The 26,974-nt window shown below is 39.5% G+C and overlaps 1 protein-coding gene across 3 annotated transcripts; it reads left to right on the top strand.

Annotated features, from left to right (window-relative positions):
- Positions 1–92: 92 nt before the first annotated feature.
- Positions 93–26,115, top strand: LOC132860842 (TOM1-like protein 2). Of its 3 annotated transcripts, XM_060892119.1 has the most exons (16): positions 93–198; positions 6,935–7,019; positions 8,192–8,270; positions 11,758–11,907; positions 12,847–12,981; positions 13,169–13,324; positions 13,505–13,621; positions 13,951–14,084; positions 14,634–14,676; positions 15,329–15,491; positions 16,732–16,849; positions 16,939–17,014; positions 17,948–18,013; positions 21,264–21,323; positions 22,947–22,983; positions 23,092–26,115. In XM_060892119.1, the coding sequence occupies exons 1-16, from the start codon at positions 147–149 to the stop codon at positions 23,238–23,240; spliced, it is 1,620 nt and encodes a 539-aa protein (XP_060748102.1). In that variant the 5' UTR covers positions 93–146; the 3' UTR covers positions 23,241–26,115. The 3 variants fall into 3 exon arrangements, with proteins under 3 accessions (XP_060748102.1, XP_060748100.1, XP_060748101.1); XM_060892117.1 differs by lacking the exon at positions 17,948–18,013; XM_060892118.1 differs by lacking the exons at positions 17,948–18,013; positions 21,264–21,323.
- Positions 26,116–26,974: the final 859 nt, after the last annotated feature.

A 26,974-nucleotide genomic window follows, 5' to 3' on the forward strand; every position in this document is an offset into this window, starting at 1 on the left:
GCCTTCGATGTTTGATTGACAAGCCTTATGATCACTCAGTGAAGAGTTTTATTTGTGTTGACCAATCAAATCCCGCTATGGCAGACGCTCCCTTCTGTGCCCGCCCACTGTCCTCTCCTGCCTGTGCAGGGTTTGTTGTTGTCAAGATGGAGTTCTTGTTGGGGAATCCGTTTAGCACTCCGGTCGGCCAGTGTATTGGTAAGTTACATGGTTATGGCAGGGCTTTTATTAACATATTTATTTGACAGACTATAAAATAGGCTGTTTAACTTTGCTTTAATTTGACCGTATTCCGTAATTAATTAGCATAATACCGGTTAGCGCAGCATCCGTTAGCTGGTGAACTAGCCTAGCTAACTAGCTAGGTGGCTAACAGTGTTAGCTAAACTGTATTTTATTGTAACGTTAAATATTAAGGTTATGCTTCAGTGTCACTGCTGCTGAGTCATGTTTATGCTTCCGGAAGTGTTAAAACGCTAAATTAGATACACGTTTGTCTTCACGATATTCATTCATGAAACTAATTGTACTTTTTAACAACGTTGTAGTGTTTTAAGACAGACTAATAAATCTGCTGGACACCATATATGGTCATCGTGTAATGATGTAATTGCGTCGTTTCTTTTATACTGACGTGTTTTTCTCCGTTAGCTCGATCATTCAAGATCGAAATCAAGACTGTAAAATGAACCCTGAGTGAACTGAGAGTCTGAAGTCAGAGTGATAACAAGTGGTGTATAACTTGTGTGGACGATATGAGGCTTTAGGATGCTTTTACACTTGTTGGTCCATTTTAAGAGTCAGATTTTGAGCATACGTGATTAAACACGTGTAAAATAATGGGAATAAAACACATCGAAACTCGTTCATTTATTGGACAAGAAGTCTGGCAAGTGAAAAGTGTAAAGAAACATCTGCTAAAACACATGAATCTAAAAGGCACACAGGACAGAGTCTGCTTTTAAACAAGGGATTATTTTTCTCTTCAAATTGACTTTCATTTTTCTGGAGCTTGTCATGTTTCTACAGTTCAGTTGGGTTGATTCAATGTCACGTTGCTTCATCGCTCCAAACCAGCTTGCTTGGACGCGTGCTGACCTGAAGGCTAATACTGTGCTCTCACCTGTCTACAAAAACTCAAATAACAGAGGAAACATACAGAGGATGGATTCGTTATATATATAAAGCTTTTCTTGCTGAGATATTACAGGCATGATGATGATGATGTGCTTTCAGACATGTCGTGTCCTGTGTTTTTGTGCAAGAATGCATGGAGTCCGTGAACTTCACACATGTTAACTGCATGAAACACAGCAGAAAGTGTAGTGATGGGTAATGACAAAAGAAAGCCACTTAAAAGGGGCAGTAGGACTTGTACCGAATCGAGCGCCACCCCAGGCTCCTGAATAGACACACACCTTCACAAGCAATTCCTGCTTTCCAAAATACCATTCAGTGAAGTAGGAAACTCTGCGATATAGATGTTTGCCTACTGCTTGGAAGAGTATGATTCATATCTCAGGATTCCCAGGGTGACACTGCTGAGCATTTGCGCAAAGCCCTTAACCCTCAAATGCTCAACTGCTTAACCCAAAAAAGATAAAATAAATGTATGTCACTCTGTATAAAGGTGTCAGCTACATGCTGTAAATGAAATGAATGAATCAATCACACACCATGGTCACTGCAGCTAACATGCAGGTTTTTTAACAACAACAAAAAAAATATCCTCGTCAGTATGGTTGAGTAAAAAGCTGTTACGATCTTGTTGGCAGTTTGGGTTTCCTGTTCCTCTGTGGTGCTCTGTGTGATTCATCAGTTTGTTGTGTAAAAGTAGACATATGAATCATGCACGGCTGTGAGATTTCTTAATCATCCCACTGAACATTTGCAAATAAATACAGTGAATGTTTAGTAAATAAAAAAGTAAAAAAAAAAAATGGCTGTTTACTGATGAAAATGAAACGGGAGTAAATGAGGTTCGTAGTAAATAGGTCTGGTATTAAGGTCATGGTAGGTGTTGATTGATGATAAAAAATGAAATATTTTTTTTACAGGAGAAAATATTCTAGGGTGCTGTAAGCAGCCCCTGGCTCAGATGCATCAAATGCCATCAAGTGTCAACCTTAGGCATGAAAGAAACAGTAATGCAGAGCAACAGACAAGAGAACAAGCCTGAGAGTGTAAACAAAGCAGTGAGAGAGTGAACCAGTAAATGAATATAAGAGAAAATACTATCAGTCGGGTTTATCCACGTAACATGTCAACCAGCGAGGTGTTCAGGCACACTTCTTAGTACACTTTATGTGTTTTTTGAGATAGAACCTTGAATTCTCTTTGAATGTGTATAAACTTGGCAGTCACGACTAAGAGCTTAATCCGTACTGTGTGGATTGACACGGCACAACCCTCATTACGAAATGTCCTTCCAGCAGTATCTTAGTAGCTTTTTTATTTTTTTTTGCCAGAAAAAAACATCCTGCTGCATTAAGTTGAAGATTTCTCAGTAGATCGCTGTAGCTTTCTCAAGCCTCAGGCACTTTATATTCTTAGCACGTTTAGAATTCATTTCTGGATGCGCTGATGTTTTGCTCAGATTTCTTTTTTTTCGCCATTTGGCGGATGCCCTTTTTTAGAGAGACTTACATTTATCTAACCATATTTACTTAATCATTAAAAAATACCCTATAAAATGATATATGTCATGTAATTGCTGCTATATCATCCAGCCCTAGCTGTTCTCCCTGATGGTGGAGTCTCATGGCAGGTCACTCTGGGCCTGTCAGGTTGAGGTGATGAGTGACACAACTGAAAGACATTCACCCTGTTGTCTGGATAATCTGTAGTCTGGAGCTTGAAAGAGCAAAATCGGATGTGCTCCTCCGAGGATAGCAGTACAGACCTCAGAGAGTTAGTGTTCGTTTCAAGGCTTCTGAGCTGATGGATGATTTTACCTCAGCAGAAGTCTAAAAAAACAAACAGAATGGTCGTCTATTCTCTTTTTCCACTTGTACAAACATGATACAAGATAGAGATGTAAATGGGCCTAGCATTCTGTAGCATAGTGGAAGCTAAGTGATTAAAGATCCGCAGCACCAGCAATGCATATAGCAACGGCATAGCAAGATGAAACTCTTACAGTTGACGATACACATTCTGCATCCTTTTACTTGTCCTCTTGTTGCCTGCCTGCTGATCCACCATATTGTGTTCACACCACGTTCAATAAAACCTTTCTAACAGTAGGTGGATGTCCTGGATCCCTTCAGCTTCCTCCACTCTCCTTAACGGTAACAAGCTGCTGTTTTTGTGACTGTGGAAAAGAGATCATTGTGCTTGTCCTGAAAGGGATTAGCTGCTGATGTTGATTTATTAGCTGCCATTCCAGAGCCCTGCTATCCAACTAGCACTCCAACTAGCATTCACATTTACCCATGATCCCTATGATCTCTCTGTATTGGGATGCAAATACCCTTTAACACAGAAGGAGGAATCGGCCTTTAGGAGCACATGTTGTCTACTCCTCCTGATATATTAAAATAGTGTATTCCCTTAATGTGTTTGCTTTGACCTACTATCTTTAAAAATGCCAACCAATGCTGGTGAAAACCAAGCCACAGTTTTGTAAAACATTTTTGTTCAGGTTTACATGCACGTAAAGTTTTACCACTGCTCCTGGCCCAGCGGCATATATTATTACTTCTTTAATTGTATAATTAACTTATTCTACATGTTAAATATAGTGCTTGTAAGTGACTAGTAATTTGGGAGCAATAGTGCTGGTTGTGTGTCTGGATCTGAGATAGAAGCAGTGGATGGTACAGCATGTTGCTCAGAGTCACATGACCTGCACTGCCTTTTACTCTCAGACCAAATTCACAGCATCCTGTAGAAGACCACTTTATATACTTTATACACTTTATATACTTTATACCACTTTATACACTTTATACACACCATACCGCACAAGGACAGTCATTAAAAACCATACGTATTTATGTATATGTATATACATTATTTTTCACTTATATTTTTATATTTCCATATTTTCTATAGTTTTTTTTATATGGTTTATACTTTTTTAAACTTATCGACCTCCTTTTGGTTATATTTTTTATCCCAAATTGCATTCCTTATGTTTGAATACCGGTCAGATGCAAAAAGCATTTCACTGCATGTCGTACTCTGTATGTATGTGTATGTGACACATAAGATTTGATTTGATTTGATTTGAAGAACTGTTCAGATTTGCTTCCGTTTTGTTAGTTATTTGATTTTTGCACCATCTCTGACATGTTTTCCTTTCCTGTCTGTATGTATTTGTCTGTTTTTGTCTCTTTTAATCACCTTTGCTTTCAAGATCGATTTATCCTTCTGTGTGTACCTGATTTACTTAATTATCAGAGAATTTCTGATTTCTCTAGCAGCAAGCTACGTACCATCTTTCTTACAATGTCTTCCAGTTCTTCAGCTCTTACATACTCCTACAGCTCCTAAAAATATTTCTGTCTTAGGATGACTTCAAATATGCAGCGTTTAGTCTGGTTGACTCGAGTCCCGTTGCGTTTACCCTCATTGTGGTTGATTTAGGAACTGTTTCCTGTGATTTAGGAACCTTTAGAATGTGAGTGAGGTTTTGTTTCCAAGTGAATTCGGTCACTGCTGGATGACAGCTAGAAAGCGATTTGACCCTAAATCGACTTGACTGCAGCAAGTGAACAGAAATGCTTTGCAAGCAAACCAAAATTGCAAAAAACATTTCTACAAGAAAGGATGAAATTCCCTTAAGGCTGCGAAACTGTTCATATCCTACTCATTCTCCTGAGTGACAAAAAGAATAACCGTTGTAAACATTTGGTGTTCGGTATTGCTTCTAGTCACAGAATTTGCTGCACTTTGACATATGGATTATGCTGTCAAGTTTAAGTAGCTCATTAATTTCAGTTACAAATAAACTTAATATAAAAGCAAAAGCATTGCGTCTTATAAATGGCATTAATTACAGAAATATTCAATATGAAATTAAATACAAATCCATATATATATATATATATATATATATATATATATATATATATATATATATATATATATATATATATAAACCAATAAGATTAATCCTTAATAATAAGAATAAACAAAGGACGCTGGTATACGCATAGATGTAACCCACATGCGCAGTTTTTCAGTAGGTGTGTAAATTGGTTCAGTTTGCTGTCTTCTTAGAATAAATCGCTTCATTAGAACCAGCGCTAAGTAATCGTGTTCGGTGACTGATGAGGTGTGTCTCATGCTGCACTGTTCTGTACACTCCTTAATGTACCGCATGCCAATGTTTTGTTCGCTTCAGCTTCCGCAGGCATTTACACACGATTTGATTTAAACACAAAGATTGATAAATGAGGCTCATTCTTTCTTAAATAGGTTTGTCATTGGCTAAGCTGGTTAATAAATGATTTTGTAAAAAGGTATACTGTTCCTGTCTATAATAAGTAAAAAATAATAATACTGATCATGCTGCTTAGTTTAGGTGCAACATAAAATACAAGTCTATAAAATGACATGAGTGCGAGTGGGCCAGAGCACAATTAGTGCTAGTATCAAAGAGGCTAGTACATGAATAAGGCCTGGATTTAAGTGTCCAGGCTTGAAAATGCTCTCTTCACCATGCATGAAAGCCAGCTCTGTACTCCAGCTTGTCTCTAGCATGGCATGGTCAGCTCTCTGGCACTGCCAGGCAGAACCTAGGACCATAACGGCTAACTGATGGCGGCTGCTGTCCACCGCTGAGATGTGCCAAATCATTATGGCTCGCTCTGTCTGTCCGTCTGTCTATCTATCTATCCATCCATCCATCCATACACCCTCACCCTGGACAGAACAACTTGTACTTTGTTCTGTTACTTTATTTTTAATCCTGTGAGCATGAGGTGCTTCTGCATGCAGGCTTTGTTTACATCCTCAACAATAGAAGGTGCTGCACAGACAGAGAGCAGAGACCTTTAGGTTTGGCTTTTGAGCTCTTCTAAGAGCTGACAGGATATGAGTCCAGATCTTGCATCTCAGCAGGCTGCGAGCTCTGAAACCCTGAATGTGTTTGTGCACTCAGTTTGGGGTATCAGAGTTTGAGCCAAGGAGTGAAAAATAATTTCGTGTTTCACCTTGTTCAAGAGCAACTCAGTTAAACCTGCTTTTTAAAAACAATCCCTGCTTATTGAAAGTGAAATCTTAAATATGGGATGATTCCAATTTAGTGTACTTAAAAGACATAAATCCTGTTGACATCCTTTTCAACAGCGTCCCAGTGTATAATCTCACAATGTATTAAAATCATTACATGGGACATTGTCATTTTAAGGTGGCTCTACATGCTTTGAGTGAATTACTCGAGTGAACTAATATAAGTTTCAGTGTCAAAAAAGTACACAAAATATACTATAAGACACTGAGTGAGTGTAAAACAATGGCATCTTGTCTACACTCCTTCAACATTTAAGAGTTGATTAGAAGCAAGGGCGTCACTCAGCCTAGCGATTAGACAAGCCGAGCGAGTTCTGAAGATATGCACTATCATGATAATACCACTAAAGCCTCATGCTATGACAGTGCAGTAGTAGTAGGATTATTGATCTTTTATGGGCTCTAGAGCTTTAGATGATAGATCAATAGTCAAGAGATCAATCTTATAGCCTTGTGTAAAGTTTTTGCACCCATGTAGTCCTCACTATTCCACTGGTGTAACTTTGAATGCTATCTTTGGGAAGTGGTAGGTCACTGGTTAAGGTGATGGACTACTGATCAGCAGGTTGTTAGTCCCAGATCTAAAATGGGATAGATGTAAATCACTCTGGATAAAAGCAACTGCCAAATGCTGTAAATGTAAGTTTTGTGTGTGTTTGTGTGCAAGTTGGTTACTGTAATATGTTTATCACAGAGAAGGCCACCGATGGGTCCCTGCAAAATGAGGACTGGACGCTCAACATGGAGATCTGTGACATTATTAATGAGACAGAGGAAGGGTGAGTCCTCACACACACACAGACACACACCCATAAAGTATGTTGGTGATTCACTGCTGCTCTCATTGACTCATTCAGCTGAAATAACTCTTATAAAAGAATCCTCTGAATCTTCTGCGCATACTGAAGGCCAAATCAGTACTCGAGGAGGACGAGGCAATCAGCCTTGCAGCAGCTGAAGACGTTCCTCTCAACTGCACTTCCTCACATCAACTTTCTTAAAAAATGTTCTGTTTCTCTCTTCGTCTCTCGCTCTCTCTGTGTCACACCAGCATCACAGTCCTGCCTCTGTTCCATGTGAGTGAAAGAGTGTCTTGTAGTGCAGGACAACAGCAGGTTACTTGGGCCTGGCGTCGCCTTTTGTGTCCGAATTTGTGGGTGATGACAGGAATGTGAAAAATGTCTTCCAGTCACTCTTCTGCGAAGTGAATCCGTGTGTATATAGAACGTACTTAACATAATCACATACGTGTGTTTTTTGGTTCATCTTTCCTGGGCCTGTATTATATACATGGCTTTAACATGTAAGATAAGAGATCAGAAGCGGAAGTGCTTCATATAAGCAGCTGGTTGTGCTTAAAACATATTTTTAACTGCTAATGCATTTCCTTTCAAGGATATAGCAGTTCTTTTTTCTTAAGTAGTTTTAATGTGGATGATTTTTTTAATATATAAAAAAAATTATTTAATCATTTTTAGTGTAATATTGAATTATTGTGCATAACATTGACTTGACTTTTATACCAGGGATCCTTTGATTTATAAACAGGGTCATCAGAGAACCTCACAATCTCCTTCTTTTATTGTTGTTGAGGAGGTATAAAGCTACTCTATGACTTTTTGAAAGCTTTCTATATTATAGTCTGTATCTATAGTGTTGGAGTGCAACAGTTTAATGATTTATTTAAAACACTTTCTCTTTTATCCAGGTTTTTGCATTCACTGTTGTTACAGATTTGGTTTGCTTTGCTATAGAGGTAAAGTAGTGATTGTGGTCAGATTGAAATTAGTGACTGCTTGATTAATGTTGAGTACAGATTAGTGTGGTATAAATGCAAATTCAGTAAGATGACTTCATTCCGATGGATTAACACATTGCTAATCTCTGCTTCTAATCTCCTGCTCTGTGTGTGTGTGTGTGTGTGTGTGTGTGCGTGCGTGTTTGTGTGTAGGCCCAAAGACGCCATTCGTGCCATCAAGAAGAGGCTGAATGGCAATCGAAACTTCCGGGAGGTGATGCTGGCTCTGACTGTGAGTATATATGGCTGTGACTCTGTCTGTGAGTGTCTATGGCTGTGGCTCTGTCTGTTAGTGTCTGTGTCTATGACTGTGGCTCTGACTGTGAGTATATATGGCTGTGGCTCTGACTGTGAGTGTCTGTGTCTATGGCTGTGGCCCTGTCTGTTAGTGTCTGTGTCTATGGCTGTGGCTCTGACTGTGAGTATATATGGCTGTGGCTCTGACTGTGAGTGTCTGTGTCTATGGCTGTGGCCCTGTCTGTTAGTGTCTATGGCTGTGGCTCTGACTGTGAGTGTCTATGGCTGTGCCTCTGACTGTGAGTGTACAGTATATGGCTGTGGCTCTGACTGAGTGTCTGTGTCTATGGCTGTGGCTCTGACTGGGAGTGTATATGGCTGTGGCTCTGAGTGTCTGTGTCTATGGCTGTGGCTCTGACTGTGAGTGTTTGTGTCTATGGCTGTGGCTCTGACTGTGAGTGTTTGTGTCTATGGCTGTGGCTCTGACTGTGAGTGTCTATGGCTGTGGCTCTGACTGCGAGTGTCTGTGTCTATGGCTGTGGCTCTGACTGTGAGTGTCTATGGCTGTGGCTCTGACTGTGAGTGTCTGTGTCTATGGCTGTGGCTCTGACTGTGAGTGTCTGTGTCTATGGCTGTGGCTCTGACTGTGAGTGTCTATGGCTGTGGCTCTAAGTGTGAGTGTCTATCGCTGTGGCTCTGACTGTGAGTGTCTGTGTCTATGGCTGTGGCTCTGACTGTTAGTGTGTATGGCTGTGGCTCTGACTGTGAGTGTCTGTGTCTATGGCTGTGGCTCTGACTGTTAGTGTGTATGGCTGTGGCTCTGACTGAGTGTGTATGGCTATGGATGTGGCTCTGACTGTGAGTGTGTATGGATGTGGCTCTGACTGAGTGTGTATGGCTGTGGCTCTGACTGTGAGTGTGTATGGCTGTGGCTCTGACTGTGAGTGTCTGTGTCTATGGCTGTGGCTCTGACTGTTAGTGTGTATGGCTGTGGCTCTGACTGTGAGTGTCTGTGTCTATGGCTGTGGCTCTGACTGTTAGTGTGTATGGCTGTGGCTCTGACTGTTAGTGTCTATGGCTGTGGCTCTGACTGTGAGTGTGTATGGCTGTGGCTCTGACTGTGAGTGTCTGTGTCTATGGCTGTGGCTCTGACTGTTAGTGTGTATGGCTGTGGCTCTGACTGTGAGTGTATGGCTATGGATGTGGCTCTGACTGTGAGTGTGTATGGATGTGGCTCTGACTGTGAGTGTGTATGGCTGTGGCTCTGACTGTGAGTGTGTATGGCTGTGGCTCTGACTGTGAGTGTCTGTGTCTATGGCTGTGGCTCTGACTGTTAGTGTCTATGGCTGTGGCTCTGACAGTGTCTATGGCTGTGGCTCTGACTGTGAGTGTGTATGGCTATGGCTGTGGCTCTGACTGAGTGTGTATGGCTGTGGCTCTGACTGTGAGTGTGTATGGCTGTGGCTCTGACTGTGAGTGTGTATTGCTGTGGCTGTGGCTCTGACTGTGAGTGTGTATGGCTATGGCTGTGGCTCTGACTGTGAGTGTGTATGGCTATGGCTGTGGCTCTGACTGTGAGTGTGTATGGCTGTGGCTCTGACTGTGAGTGTGTATGGCTGTGGCTCTGACTGTGAGTGTGTATGGCTGTGGCTCTGACTGTTAGTGTCTATGGCTGTGGCTCTGACTGTTAGTGTGTATGGATGTGGCTCTGACTGAGTGTGTATGGCTGTGGCTCTGACTGTGAGTGTGTATGGCTATGGCTGTGGCTCTGACTGAGTGTGTATGGCTGTGGCTCTGACTGTGAGTGTGTATGGCTGTGGCTCTGACTGTGAGTGTGTATTGCTGTGGCTGTGGCTCTGACTGTGAGTGTGTATGGCTATGGCTGTGGCTCTGACTGTGAGTGTGTATGGCTATGGCTGTGGCTCTGACTGTGAGTGTGTATGGCTGTGGCTCTGACTGTGAGTGTGTATGGCTGTGGCTCTGACTGTGAGTGTGTATGGCTGTGGCTCTGACTGTTAGTGTCTATGGCTGTGGCTCTGACTGTTAGTGTGTATGGATGTGGCTCTGACTGAGTGTGTATGGCTGTGGCTCTGACTGTGAGTGTGTATGGCTGTGGCTCTGACTGTGAGTGTCTGTGTCTATGGCTGTGGCTCTGACTGTTAGTGTGTATGGCTGTGGCTCTGACTGTGAGTGTGTATGGCTATGGATGTGGCTCTGACTGTGAGTGTGTATGGATGTGGCTCTGACTGTGAGTGTCTATGGCTGTGGCTCTGACTGTGAGTGTCTGTGTCTATGGCTGTGGCTCTGACTGTTAGTGTCTATGGCTGTGGCTCTGACTGTGAGTGTGTATTGCTGTGGCTGTGGCTCTGACTGTGAGTGTGTATGGCTATGGCTGTGGCTCTGACTGAGTGTGTATGGCTGTGGCTCTGACTGTGAGTGTGTATGGCTGTGGCTCTGACTGTGAGTGTGTATGGCTGTGGCTCTGACTGTTAGTGTCTATGGCTGTGACTCTGACTGTGAGTGTGTATGGCTGTGACTCTGACTGTGAGTGTGTATGGCTGTGGCTCTGACTGTGAGTGTCTGTGTCTATGGCTGTGGCTCTGACTGTTAGTGTGTATGGCTGTGGCTCTGACTGTGAGTGTGTATGGCTATGGATGTGGCTCTGACTGTGAGTGTGTATGGCTGTGGCTCTGACTGTGAGTGTGTATGGCTGTGGCTCTGACTGTGAGTGTGTATGGCTGTGGCTCTGACTGTGAGTGTGTATGGCTGTGGCTCTGACTGTGAGTGTGTATGGCTGTGACTCTGACTGTGAGTGTGTATGGCTGTGACTCTGACTGTGAGTGTGTATGGCTGTGGCTCTGACTGTGAGTGTGTATGGCTATGGCTGTGGCTCTGACTGTTAGTGTCTATGGCTGTGACTCTGACTGTGAGTGTGTATGGCTGTGACTCTGACTGTGAGTGTGTATGGCTGTGACTCTGACTGTGAGTGTGTATGGCTGTGACTCTGACTGTGAGTGTGTATGGCTGTGACTCTGACTGTGAGTGTGTATGGCTGTGACTCTGACTGTGAGTGTGTATGGCTATGGCTGTGGCTCTGACTGTTAGTGTCTATGGCTGTGACTCTGACTGTGAGTGTCTGCCTGCCGATTGGTAGGAAGCAGCCCCACTCATTAGTTACTAACAAGCCATACTAAGCAGTGAAGAATTTAGCATGTTTGTGAAGTTCTGCTTCACTTCATGACTTGATGGTGCTCGTGCACAACGTGATGCACACTGCAGTACCAACTAGAGGCTGTTTATTTTCTTTTAATGAGCTGATTTGTGGCTTCTCAGCTGTGAGCTTTGCTTGGCTCTTTGATTCTTGACTCATTAGTTTAAAGCTTCTTTTCTGACTGTCAGTTAAAAAAAAAAAAAGTGAACTTGTATTTGCGGGAACGCAGCTCATCAGCCAGCCGGAATTAAAACCCTGTGTGTTCCCCCAGGTGCTAGAGACTTGTGTAAAGAACTGTGGCCATCGCTTCCACGTGTTCGTGGCCTCGCGGGACTTCATCGATGGCATTCTGGTGAAGATCATTTCTCCAAAAAACAACCCTCCTACTATAGTGCAGGATAAAGTATTGGCGCTGATCCAGGCAAGCAGTTTAATCTACTACTCTTCTCCTCCTAAATCCATCTTCCTTATCTTTGTTTTTTAATAACATGCTGGTGACCCGAGTCTGACTGCTATATGCTCTGTTTGTTCAGACAAAGAATCAGTTTGATTGTTGAATCAGAACAGTTGTTATACATAAATAAATTTTTTTGTAGTTGCCTTAAATCTGGTTAAATTGATCAACTGAATGACCATAGTGTTTTTTAGACTATTTTCCAATTACATATAGATTTTCCAATTACATTTACTGATCAGCAAAATAAATTATAAATGATATTATATTTGTATGTAATGGTTACATCTTTCTGTGTATGAATTATAAACAGCATTTTATTTGGCATGTAGGACATTACGAAGGCTCTGTAACATTATTTTATGCTCTAATCTCTAAGACATTTGGGATTCAGCCTGAATATTGAAGTAGCTTCTATTTATTAAAAAAGAAAACTGCCTTAAAAACATTGAAGATCCCAGGTTTATTTTTTAACAGTGAAAATAAAACAACAAACAAATCGGAAGCATGAATGTTTGAGAAAATAGATATTCTTTATATGATACTTTTATATATGTCGCTTCTGTTTATAGTTTAACTAGTAGTTAGTGTTTCTTAAAGATTCGACCCCTAAAATATACTGAAATGAAATACATTTTAATATAACCTCTGATTAAGGCAGGAAATCTCTATAGTGCTAGTCTTTTTCTGCAAGACACTGTCAGGTCTGGGGCATAAAAATTTACCTCACCCGATCTGCAGTGACCTTTATCATACGGAGTAGCTGGCATCGCAATGGCAGGTGTGTCTGTGTTAATGTATTACCTTTATGTCTACAACCATATATCTTTACATGCCGGAGCAAAAAAAAAAAAAAAGAGCCTATGACTGTGAGTGTCAAATGCAAACACTTTGTTGTGTTTTCAGGCTTGGGCTGATGCATTCAGAAGCAGTCCAGACCTCACTGGAGTCGTCCAAATTTACGAGGAGCTGAAGAGAAAAGGCGTCGAGTTCCCCATGGCAGACCTGGACGCACTTTCACCAATCCACACGCCACAGAGAGTACGACAGCCATGTCTTTCAACACATTCTACTATTATTCTATAAGTTTATTTTCCAGTGTTTGAAATCCCAGCACCTTAAATGCATCGTTCATCACTCTTATGCTTATGATGTTTTATTTCTCAGGGAAATGCAGAATATTCATTCATTCAAAACAAGAATTTATTGTTATTGTTATTGTTATCAGGGAGTCCCAGAGATTGACCCAGCCTCACATAAGTACAAAGCTTCTCTCCAGCCCAAGCCAGCATCCCAGCCACCTCAGACCTCTGCAGCTAGTGGCTTACCTGCTCAGAATCAAATAGCAAATGTGACAGGGCCCGTCACACCAAATGCAGAGCAGGTCAGTCTCACTGTCTGCCATTGTGTCTTGTATTGTTTACGTAGTGATAAACAAACCTAATACCACTTTGGTTTATTTCATTACAGCCTTGGATTTTTGTTTGTCTAATGTAAGAGATAACATGTATTCTGTGTGTGTGTGTGTGTGTGTGTGTGTGTGTGTGTGTGTGATCTTTTAAAGATTGCCAGACTGAGAAGTGAGTTGGACATTGTGCGTGGCAACTGCAAAGTGATGTCAGAGATGCTGACAGAGATTGTGCCAGGGCAAGAGGATGCCTCTGACCTTGAGCTCCTCCAGGTCCTAAATCCATCTGTGTTTTTCTAACGACTGCCTGTGTTCAATCAGTATATGTCACACAACATATCACATAATGACAAGTGCAGAATTCACCACTAGGGGGAGCTGAAGCACCGTATATATCAGGAAACACATTTTCAAGGATTCCCTTTTCTTCATAGAAGTGTTCAGTTTTGAGTTTTGTGGGATGGACAGATTGAATGTACTAAATAGACTAGTATCGACACTATCAATAGAAGCTTTGATTCGTTTCCAGTACGTTAAACTTAAAACTAAAAAACTAGCGCAGAGTGACATGCCGACGACCTGCATGTGTTGCATGCAAGCAGGAGCTGAACAGGACATGTCGGGCCATGCAGCAGAGGATAGTGGAGCTCATCTCTCGTGTCTCCAATGAAGAGGTCACAGAGGAACTTCTACATGTCAACGATGACCTAAACAATATCTTTCTTCGCTACGAAAGGTAAGTACTTATATTTGATGTCCCAGGAAGCTTAAATCAGTTCCTTTATGATGTGGTTAATGTTATTCCCTGCACAAGTTTTAAGGTTTACTGACTTTCATTGTAAAGTGTGTGATCTAATCTCACCCATCACTGGCCTATTTCACTTGGTATTTGTCAAAAAGTCTGCCTTTATACTTGAATGATTTGAGATGAAGCAACATAGTGAGAACCTATCAAGTGCAGATGACTGTGATAACACCACGATTGAAACACGTCACGTTGAACAGTCCTAAGTCTCTCAGCTTGTATTATACTATTTAGTTCTGCTTGAGAAGCAAAACACTTGGGAGTCTTGAAAGGAGGCATGTCAGTCAAGAATGCCTATTAAAATATATGGCTCACTTTTTAGAAGAATCTTCTCAGAGATTTTGGCTAATCAAGCAAATCTGCTGGACGTTTAATATAACACTAAAATTTAAGAACTTTTTTAAAAATCTTTTTTTTAATTACATTTTTTTTACAAGGTATTGTGTTTTGCTAATTGATTCACTATTTTTGTACTTACAGGTATGAGAGATACAGATTGGGCCGGAATACACAGAACAACGGGGTGAGATGGAATGTGCTGAATTTATAATCCTTATATTATATTATACATATAATTTTAACCTTTATATTGCTTTGTAATGCAGTTCATAAAATTCGGCCTGCAAATTTCTTTTGCCTATTACATGTCCAGGAATAAATTTATTTACCTGATAATTTGTACACAATTGAAGTTTTAGAGTTTTACCCATCTGGTGTGTATATGTTGCATGCTGATGTGCCACTGGTTATTTTGTTTTTTTTTTGTTTGTTTATTTTGTGTTTTTGTGTATTTTGTGCACTGGATAGCTAATGAAGGCAAGTATAGTAAAACTCCAGCTTTTGTGATCAATATGGGTGAAGGTAAATATGGGGAAAGTTAAAACATGGCTTTTAACGTGTGGAGCATGTCCGACATGCCCCATTGACATGTTTTAACTTTAACTTGCTGTAGAATTCACTAGAGCAGTCCTCTTCATTTTTTTATCCTGCCTCTTGCACACACACATTCTTGCAGTCGTCTGTGGTCCTTGATCCCATAGCTACTTCTTGTCCACCTTTACTTTCCTATAGCAGCTACAAAACTGGTTAAATAGACAGCAGCACTTGTGTTTTGCTGAACCTGGTTCCTGTCTATGTGATGGTGTGATGTTATAGTAAGTGGCTGTGATGTGCAGGTGTTGAACGAGGCTTCAGCAGAGGATAATCTGATAGATCTGGGCCCGGGATCCCCAGCCGTCGTCACCCCACGAGCCAGCGTTGCAGTCACCCCCACACCTCCCCCCAGCCTGACTACTGCTGCTGCTGCCCCGTCACTCTCCACACAGCTTGCAGGATTGAGTAAGACACACAAGCACAGCCATGCACTTACAACCTGTTATTAAGGTCACCACTGGAATGATTTAGGGAGCACATGCGTATGTTGAAATTAAAATGTGAGCACATGCACCTTCACCCACAAACCCTGACGCCGACCTTCAAAACTCGTGCTGACTGATTATTAGCTCCTGTACTCACTGAGTGCAGCCGATGTCCAACTAGCACATACTGTATGTTCTACATGATGGGAAGAAAAATGCTGTACTACTTGTGGAAAATAATTCACTTGGTAAAATCTTAACCTTTTCAAAATGAATGTTTAGCTGTGAAACATACAAGATTTGTCTCTGCCAGAGATGTACCATAAGCATAGCTATAGCATTCTATAATCTGTTTTACTGTCAGAAATGAAAAAGATGAAAAAATGAAGATCCCATTCCTAATGTGGAGCTAGAGTAGGGTGAACATTTTGACAGCTGGTATCCGTGTTTATTAAGCATATGCACATTTCACTATGGCACACAGATATCCAAAAACTTAATCAAAGCCTGGTATTTATCACATGAGGATAACAAGGTTATATTTCTCGCTGAAGTAAGGATGCAGAGAGATTATTTGGTTGAAGGTTAGTGGGCACCTGACCCTCAAAGTCATGTTTGTTGTACATTCCATTCCAAATTTAGTCCTTCTTTTGCTTGCATAATTTCCTTCACTGTTTTAGGTATAAAGGCCTGGGTGCATTTTTCAACCTTTTGAGCTCCATTAAAGCGAATTGTAATGCTATAGCATGCAAAAACAATCTACAAAGATTACAGTCGTGTGCTTCCTGTTTTGTGGCAAACATTTGGGGGCGGCCAACATAGACAGGGGTCCACAAACGTGTATATTGTAGACAGAAAAAACTTCTTCCTTTTTTCTTTTCATCTTTTTGCCAGAATTCTGCCAGAGGGAAAGTATGAGGTTTTCCCAGGATGCTACATTTATCGTTTTTTTTCTCAAAACCAAAAAGGCTATGACTGTGTGTCTGCGTGCGTGTCTGCGTGCGTGTCTGCGTGCGTGTCTGCGTGCGTGTCTGCGTGCGTGTCTGCGTGCGTGTCTGCGTGCGTGTCTGCGTGCGTGTCTGCAGCCTCTGAGAGACAGAATCTCTTAGCAGCTTAAAGATGCTTATATTATTTAGGCACTAGCCTAAATGCCACACACTTCACACAGATCAGTCAGTTAACCAATTATTCATTGACTTTATAATTATATCTATGTGCAGATTTGGATTCTGATTCAGTAAGTGGCACTCTGAGTGCACTGTCTGCTCCCAATCCTCGTGATGACTTTGACATGTTTGCCCACACCAGAAGCAGCTCCCTTGCTGATCAGCGCAAAAAGTAAGTACCTGTGACCCCAGATATTAAGCTCAATAACACCACCAATGCTTTACGTTCTTTCTAATTATTTCCCCATCTCTCTATTCCAGCGTGAAATACGAAGACCCGCAGGCTCTCGGCAGCCTAGCTTCTGCTCTGGACGTCCGACAACAAAACGCAGCCGGGGTGAGTACCGCACTGCATGCTGGGAAATATCACTTTTAATTCTTCCTCCAACCTGCCATGTGTCGTGTGATGTAGGATCGTGGTTCTATGAAACTTTAGCTGATGAGTCTTTTATTCTACGTATCTAAAATCTGCATGGCCTGCGTGTATGCTTAGTGTAGCCCACTGTAGCTTTAACTAACCTTCATAGAGGACTGCTTTAAAGTAGAGATTGCATCCTAGTATGGTTTGTTCAAAATATCGAGTATGTTGGTACATTTGCAATGTATATATGTAGATAATGGAAGAAGGAAATGAATTTAGTACAAACAAAAAATCTGTCCATTTTATTTTCAGCTATTTCAAATGTGTCTCATAAATGATTTGGTCAATAAAATTACACAACTTTACTGAGATGGACTATTTATGCTAGAGGCCTTGCTTGATTGTAAAGTCTGAAACACACAGTCATAGCAATAAAATATTAATTACAAGCGTGCAGCAACTAAACCAAATCTTTTCACCTTTTCATCTGTGAATGGAAGTACATGAAGGGATTATGAAAACAATATTTATCACCTAGTACATGAAGACTGATTACAACTGGTATTCAGTGCCAGGCGCTTTCGAGTGTTGAAATCAGCAGGTTAAAGTCAGTTTGCTGTGTTACTCGAGTGCAGAATTTACTGATCAGCCCACTGGTCAAAGATTATTCCTTTTTTTTCCTCTTTTTTTTTCTTTTTCATTCCACCGATCTTGGGTGATTCTACTATAGTTTGTCTCCCCATTTCTTTTATAAATAGAGTTCTAGACCTTAAAGATGACTGCTACATGACTTTCCTATGTTTTTCTTTCTCTCTCATTTTCTCTTGTCTTTTTCTCTATATGGTGTGGGGTGGGGGTTGGTTGGCTTTCTGTTTCACATCTGTAAGATGTTTTCTGTTGTTGATTCAGCTGAGTGTAAAGGGTGATAACGCAGAGTTGGAGCCCATAGACAGCTGGCTCATTACCCAAGGAATGGTGAGGACTTCACCAGTAGCACTGTCTCCTCCTCAGTGTCCTCCTGCGTCCATCCAACATGTCATCCCTACCTCCTCACCACCGCTAAACAAGCCCATCCCATACAGTAAAAGGGAGAGCTCACTTAATAATCTTAACTGATGCAATATAGACTTTATATATATATATATATATATATATATATATATATATATATATATATATATATATATATATATATATATATAGGTAGAGAGAGAGATAGAAAGAATATCAAAAAAGGTTTTTTTGGGTTTGATTATAAAGATTTAACAAACTTACCAAGTGCACACAGCCAGAATTGATTTAAATAGTTTTGCTCTACTCAGTTCTCTTTGTCTGAAATCTTAAGCTTCTCAGAATGCTCGAAAAAATTTCATTCAAGACTTTTTTCTTCACTCTGTCCCTTTTACTGTGAGCCACTCCATCCTTGTCTGTCTTCTCTGCATACAAAATATGGAAATGAAACAACCTGCTTGTTCCTTGGTACAGGTGTGGATTTTCATATCATACAAACAGGATCTGGTCTTAAGGTTTTGCCAAATGGCCCAGCCCTAGTTCGCTGAAGTATCGTGCTTGTATGGAGTATATTTACTGCACTTGACAGAGTTACATCTGGGGAAAAATCTTGATATATTTAAAAAGAAGAAGCAGACATATTCATATGCAATTGTCATGCCTTGTATAAGTATTCACACCCTCATTTTTTTTAAAAATTGAAATGGTATCTTTGTTTTTTTTTAACGCAAGATGAAATTTAAATGGTATAATTGATTTTTTTATTTACATTTTATTTAGCAAGATGGATTTGAAATGGTATAAATTATTTATGTGTGTGTATATATTATTTATTTTCTGTTGTCGGCTGCAAGTCTTCTTGAATGTTTCTCTCAGATTTGCACATCTGGATGCTGGGGGTGAATGCTTACGCAGGGCACCAAATTATTTGGATTTGGACAGTGCAAAACTGATGGTCTAGTTAGCACTTTTTTAAAATTATTTAATGGTACAGCTTCATGCACAGCGCTGGCACACGCTATTTACTGACGAGTCTGGCATGGCTCAGCCGTTTGACACTCCTTTACAGGTTTTGTTACAATAATTGCCTACTCTGCATTTGTATGCTGATCCAACAGCTGTGGAGTGAAAGCTTTTCCACTCACGTCTTTGTTTATTATGTGTAACACGATGTCTAACTACATTTCATATCGACGAATCACAAATTAAAGAACTTAACTCATCCAGTTTGAACCCGGCTGTAGATTAATCCTTAAACTCATTAACATAATTCACATTTTATGTAACCTTTTTTCATCTGCATGAAAATAGTCAGAATTACACAAAATATGGTATTTGCACTCAGTTTAGTCATAGATAATTAGCTCAATTTTAACTTGCTCACACCTGGTTTAGTTATAGGACATAGTACTTAATGTATGTTAATGTTTATGTTAATGTAAACGCTAATGTTTAGAGAAGTAATCTTGGGTAACAGAGGTGGACAAATCATAAGTTTTTTTACTTGAATAAGTGAAAATAGTTGTAGCTGATGCAATTGCGTTAATGTATGGTGAGCTAGTTATGTACAGTAACACAGAATAAGCATTATTCTCTTCTACCAAAGTTTTTAAAGTAGCCCATCATCTTTTTTTGCCTCATGAAGATGTGCACATTAATCAGGAGTGTCATATGAAAGCTTTGTTTTATGGTGTCTTGGTTCTCTGTGTGTTTTTACATAAACTGTGAGGCACAAAGTGTGTGTACGACTCACCATCACAGCCATATGTGGGCCTTCCTCAAACTCTTGCCTCAAATTTGAAAGCACAATCCGTTTACAACGTCTTTGTATGCTCTGGTAATATTTCCTATCACTGGAACTAAGGGGTAGACTTGTTCCAGATGAACAGTGTTTTGCCATACACATGATTTCCAAGGATGGTGTCAGAGAGCCTGTGTGACCTGCATTGAGGTGGGACCTCAACCCTTATGAAGACCTTTTGGATGAACAGGAACGTATACGACGAATTCCACAGATTAATGGAGTCTGTTGCTGACCATTTGCATTCTTCAGTAGCTTTCCCAGTCACCAGATCTAAATCCAGTAGAAGACTTTTGGGATGTGGTAGAACAGAAATTTTCAGCCTCGATGAGCCCCTGATGCAATTCTGCAACATGGACCAGAATCTCAAATGGATGTTTCCAGCATCTTGTGGAATCCATGCCATGAAGAATTGAGGCTGTTTGAAGAGCAAAGGGATACCCTACCTAGTGTTAGTATAGCTTTCCTAATACTGCTTGGTAAGTTTACATGCCAAAAGAGAAGGTTTATTTAGCAGAAGTCGATAAGTATTGCTTTTTTTCTTTTCCTCTGGATGTTGAATTTTTCTGCTGGCAACTTTGAACAGCACAGACATAAAATCTGCTTCTCCTTGATTGTGGTGTTACGGTTTTGTCCACCCCTGTGTAATATAACCACTTTTATCTGTTCACATTGCTGGTTTTTAAGGGCACACATCACTGTACTGTGTGGCTAGTGTTTTGTTTTTTTCTCACCTGGGTGCAAACAGAAATAAATAGGAAACACAAATGAGAAAATGACTGAAAAGTTGCCTGTGTGTTATGACAGTAATGGTGGTGAGTATTTTAGGACCAAGCTAAATCAGCTGAGGTAAATCTACCACAATTTAGGATGTTTAAACAAGTGCATTGTTGTAATGATTTAAAGCTGCTTTGGAGCAGTCAACTTCCACATCTCAGGAAATTCCTGTTAGTCACAAACACAGTAGTATTGTCATCTAAGATCTTTGTGTTGAAACATATGTCCTGGCATACATATTTATGTATTCCATGCAAGAATATAATTTATTTTTTTTTTAGCATATCTAGAGCCATTGATCAGAGCCTCTGTCCTGTTCCTAGCTGAGCTCCACCATGCTTCTCTCCACACAGCTCCTCATTTTTTCACTCTGCCTCCCACTGCATGCTGTACAATTTAGCAGTGTTCATGCTTAATGTGCGTGTGCGTGTGCGTGTGTGTGTGTGTGTGTGTGTGTGAGAATTCATGCATACTGTGATTGCATGTGTTGCTGTTGTTATTTTCCTCGCAGTGCTCCTTGTGATTTTCTGTTTTTTTTTTTTTTTGTTTTGTTTTTTTTCCTGTTTTTTGTTCGGGGGCGGCTTTATTTGGTGGCTTTGCGGTGGCCCTTGGTTTTTCCATGGCTTTGCTTCATAGATTCCTGTATCGCAGTCGTCTGTCATGGATGACATTGAGGAGTGGCTCGGTGCTGATGTGGTGAGAATTCTTTACCTTGATTTCATTCTCTCTTTGTTTTTGCCATCGCATTCCATGTCCATTTCACGTAACACGATAAATCTTTATGGGTTTCTTAACTTCATGTGTGTACTCGGCAGTCGAACAATCATATTAACACAGTCCACAGTCAAGCTTGCCTTGCGTCTGTTCTCATATCATTTGTTATTATTTAATCAGGAAAAAGCTTCATAGCGATAGGAAGTCATGTAGTAAGGTTGTCTGTCATTTGGCTTGTTTGTGTGCACTAAAAAGCTAATGATGAAAGTGCTGGTTGCTGAATGTTTCAGTATAATGGTGCAAATTGCTCTGTGGGTCTAGTGAAATGTCCTCATACTCAGCTGGATTGTATTGTTTTTTTTTTGTGTTGATCAAATGAAAACGGCTTGTTAAATCTGAAGTGATCTGTTCATTGTGTTCAGTCAAGGAATGCTTGCATTAAACTGTGTTGGTATTATGAAGGTGCTCTGGAAGGTAGGTATCATTTAAAGGAATGCTCCACTGCCTTTCAATCTAATCCTGTTTCTCCTCTCCCAGTATTTTACGTATTTAACTTCTCATGACATTAGCAAGAATCGTACCAAGTCAAGATGCCACCAGTGTCTGGAATTTTGGTATTTCACCTGCTGTTGTCTCATAAGACCTGAACATCCACTGTTATTGCTGTAACACAGATGCACAACATATTTACATTTTACAATAAGATGCTCTTATGATGGGTTAAGAGCCTTGCTCAACTGGTAGCTTGGTGCTTTTGGGATTTGATCTCACAACCGTCCGATCAGTCGTCCAACACCTTAACCACTGAGCAACTTACCACTAAGACTATTATTTTTCAGATGAACTTATTAGTCGAATGAGTAGTAGTGAAATACTGAAAATATTTCTTTGCATTTCTATCAACGTAGTATTATTACAAAGAGTACTTCTACAGATGTAATGATGTTCTGTATGTTGTTTTCTAGGTCTGGAAATAGTTTTAAACTTCTTTGCATTTGAAGCTCTGTTCTGTTCAATTCCAACCGGAAAAAACAGGCAGAAATATATAGCAGCTGTCTGTCTCACTTACTGAAACACTCCAAAGCATTTTTTTTATTGCTGTGTGAGGGCTTGAGACAAATTATTTTCAGCCCATGGAAAGCTTTGGGGTTGACTTCTCAAAGTCTCTTTGATCAGTGATGCAGCTCTTTTTTTGGGATCGACTTCTTTGCCAACCAAAAGCAGGGTATCGGCTTGACGACACATGGGATGTACTAAAAAATGTATTGTTTCTACTAAGAAAATGATCCAATGTCAACTTTATTCAAATAGTTTAATTACTTACAAGTTAATTCATAAAGATAGCTTATATAATTATGTTCAGTCCTGTGCACTGCATTTAACTTTGATTAGAAATGAGGTTTAAGTAAACAGGTTTTCTCTTTTGTTCTTCATTTCTGTTTTTGGTATTCATAGATATGTAGTAGTCACAGTAAATAGTTGAAAAGCACTGGAGTATTCCTTTAACTCTAATTACAAATGGGATCAAATGTCAACCGTACAATAAATGAATCCAATCATTCAACAATCCAATTCTTATTTTTCTCCTTGTGTTGTACTGAACAGAAAGGTGATGAGGCTGAGGAGGGAGTGACCAGTGAAGGTAGGAATTGTTAAACTGTACGTTAACACAGCAAATCAGTTCATTTTTTGGATCAAAACAGGATCAGCACTGCTGTTGAATTGTCATTATACTTTGCTTCTGTTTTAGAGTTTGACAAGTTCTTGGAAGCCCGAGCCAAAGTTGCAGATGCAGCATCGCCGTCACCCCCTAGAGGCGAGCCCTCTGTTCCAGCGAGCGCACCGAGCAGCAGCCGTAAGAAAGCCGAGCGGACTGAGGACAACCTGTTTGCGTTGTAGGTTGCACATGAACTTGAAGAAAAGCGCCGTTTATCCCTGTCAGCATTCCTTTGGATGCCTGCTGCCTTTCCATGCTGCTTACTGTCACACGTTTCTTGATCCATCATGGGACTCTCGGTTCATTTCCACCTCTCCAGCTGCTGGCTGGAGCTGGGCGGCTTCTGTGATCCGGCTCCTCTTCCAGACTCAGCATGCTTTTATGTGTAACTTCAGGGGCAGAGGGATGATCCTTCTTAAATGAGCAAATTTCTCCTCAGTGAAGTCATGTTGTAGTTTAAGACATGCCAAGAATATAACTTACTTCTGTTTATTAATAGAAGCCTTGTGGAATCTAGCTTGGAAAAGTGACATAATATATCAGATTTCCAGTGCAAGTTAGCTAGCAATCTGAAATCTGCTGTTCCATAAAAGTAATTCTTGTGCTCCAATGCCATTATACCACTAAGGGTCTCATATACTTAAGAGTGACAAGTTAAATGAAAAACAGACAGTCTTAGGTTTTGGGACTTTTCAGCTTGTACCTTGATACACATTTTATAGATTCTATATAAATCTTTATAGCTGTACTGGCTGGATGAACATTATTCTTCCAATATGTATTCCCTCACAATTGCATTTTGATAGTGGTGGAGAGCGCTCCATCACTCCAACACCCTCACTCCATCTCCCAGGGGTGTTCAGTTCGGTTTAAATCTGGTGACTATATACTCAGTGGCATATGACTTACATTACTTTCATACTCAACAAACCATTCAGTGTATCTTTGTTCCCTGTGGATGGGAAACGGGGTCATCCTATAAGAGACCACTCCCATCATGATAGAAAAGTCAGTTAACGTTGTATTGATTTGCAGTGACCCTTTCCACTAATAGCGCTTTTCCACTCAGCAAATCACCCTCAGAGCACGTTGTTGCTATTTCCACCAACACATGAGCGCAGCTGAAATAGTGCTGAGCACTAATTGCTAAAACAGTCAAACAGCAGTTAGTGATCAATGTCTCATGAGCTAAAAGCTCGTCTGTACTGGAAAGTATCTTCAGTACATGGCTGTAAATGTGTTTTGGTCTGTGGGCGATTAATTAAAAGCTCTGTTAATTAGAGAGCTAAGTGTTGTATTTGGATGTGTGCTTTTGGTAAAAATAAGTTCACTCCGGCTTCTTCTTTTGAGAGAGAAACAGAAATCAGAGATTCTTAGTTTTATTTACATTTTCCATATGTTTTTCCATATTTCCATATTTTCCATAATTTAAGTAGTATTTTTATGTTAGCCTTTTGATATGCTATACAGAAACTCTTCTTACTCTCATGAGTACAGTTACATGATGGAAATTCTCAGCCAGGAGATGAATAGTCAGGATAGTATGGAGTTATATATATGGATTTAAGTTCTGATGATTTGCATTGGTTGGTGAAAAAGCGCTATAAAAGTTCAAGCACTGCTAAGACAATAGCCTTAATATATTGTCCCTACCCCACCATTGTACTACCAGTTTTTCCTTTAATTTGTCTTGTGTTTGCATGTATTCAGTCAAACCTATGATATGTTTTTTTTTTTTTTTTGGAGAAAAAATAAGGGAAAACCAAAAAAAAAAAAAGTCATTCTTGCTTTTTTTTTTTTTTCTTTTTCTTTTTTTCCCCCTCATCCTTTGTCTGGTTTTCATTTCTTATTTGATTTGAGTGTTAAGTTGACGAATGAAGTCGCATTGTCGTAATCATGAAAATAGTGACCAAAGACCGTTTCCAAAAAGGGATCTCTCACCTCTTGTTTCAAAGAGCTAAGAGTATTTCCGAATGGTTCCGAGAATCAAGTTATAAAACACACTGCCTATTTAATACTGTATGGAACATTCATTTACCATTAAGTGATTTGAAGAAACATTGTTCTCAAATGCTTCATAAGTATTTGTAATCTATTTGATTTTCGGAATCATGTATTCATGTATTTTTATGCATGAGTTCATAGCCCAAAAAAAAAAAAAATACATATGAAAATCTGGGCCACAGTAAAGATCCACGGCATTAAAAGAGTAAATAGAAGAAATTTGTTTCCGGGTGGGTTTAAGGATTAAATTAGGATAGCATAAATTGTACATTATGTATTGATATGTATACAGAAATATATGTATATACAACAAAAGAATTGGATATAAATGCCTGTTATCATTTCTGAGTAAGTTAATATTCAGAAAGTGAACAAATGACTCAATCAGGAGCTCATTTTAGGTGACTTCATATTTTTCATCCTGATGGTTATAGTAGTGTATGGCATGTTTGACAGCTGGAGCACAACTGGAAGGAATATAAGATGCCTGAACCTCATTGGTTATCCTGGTGTACATCAGCTCTTGAAACGCAGTAGTCCAGTTTCGTGGTCATTCCGTGTAATAGTGTGTTTCATTGTACCTTTACTCACAAATTGGTCAAATCTAGACGAAAATATTTTGAGATTTTAACATTTTGGTTGTTCGGATTGACAGCACTTAATATAATGTCTTAATACAATACAATCTGTTCTAAATCAGTGATAAAATGTTGAGTATAGATGTGCTTTATGTGAATATAAAGCATAAATCAGATGATAACAGACATTAACACTTAAATTACACGTGTCCGAAAAGAAACTTTCAACGAGTCACATTTATTTATCGAATAATTTAATTTTTTTTTGTTTATAGCTTTGTATAATTTAAAACAATAAAGCTGACTTGTTTGTAACTATGTCCTATAAAAAAAGCTTTGCTTTCCAATAAGGTGGCAATCTTTTATTTTTAATAACTGCTTTAATGAATGTGACATTGAGTCCTAACTATTTTGATTTTTTGTCTCAGACGTCTTTGTGTATTTTAGGATATGTAATAAAGATTCTTATTGTGAATGTCTGTGTCATCTTATAAGAAAAGAAAAAAAAATTGAGTCTTGAAAATAGGGTTAACATTGTTTACAAAAACAAGTTATTTATATTGAAGTTATATTTGAAGAAAATTACTGCAATTGAATGTACTTTATTACCTGTAAGTTACTGAATACTTTGATATGCTTTGATTACTGATGCAGCTTTATGCTTAAAATTACGCAACATGTACAAAACGTTTTCAGTGCACAAAGGATCAAGTAAATAATACACTTCAGGTAGTGTAATAAAGCAAAGATAAATTACAGGGCACTTTTGAACTAGGATATAAATCAATATAAGATTAAAGGTTTTTTTTAAATAAAGGTTCAGCATAATTCAGCTGATCCTGTTGTTCCTGCTAAACCTGTACCTGGTATATGTTTGGGAATACGTAGCAATTCCCAAACATATCTACACAAAATACTGTACATCTCTGGTCTGAATATCTGCTTTAATGTAGCTTGTGACAATTAGCTGATAAAGTTATTAGCTGTCAGAAGTAGGAAAAGCTCCTATATTCCAAATCTACTAGCAGAAACCACTAACTTATAGGAATATAGGAACTTCTAGAAAAGTCCAGAAGAACATATTTCATTCATCTCAGTTTTGCAAACTTACAAAAGTTATTTTTGTCTCTTTCGAAATCATTTCCCAGGGTCAAGCCAAGAACCATGATAAATTCCTGTTAGAAAGGAAGGAGTTTTTTCCCCCAACAAACAAAGCAATATGTGATGATGATGATGATGATGATGATGAAGAAGAAGATATGATTATTATTATTATTATTAGTTAAATAACTAGTACTCATTTAAGTGTATATAGTACTGTAAATCAGTTACTG

The sequence above is a fragment of the Tachysurus vachellii genome, chromosome 18 (genome assembly GCF_030014155.1).
Source record: "Tachysurus vachellii isolate PV-2020 chromosome 18, HZAU_Pvac_v1, whole genome shotgun sequence".
In the NCBI taxonomy this organism is placed as follows: Eukaryota; Metazoa; Chordata; class Actinopteri; order Siluriformes; family Bagridae; genus Tachysurus; species Tachysurus vachellii.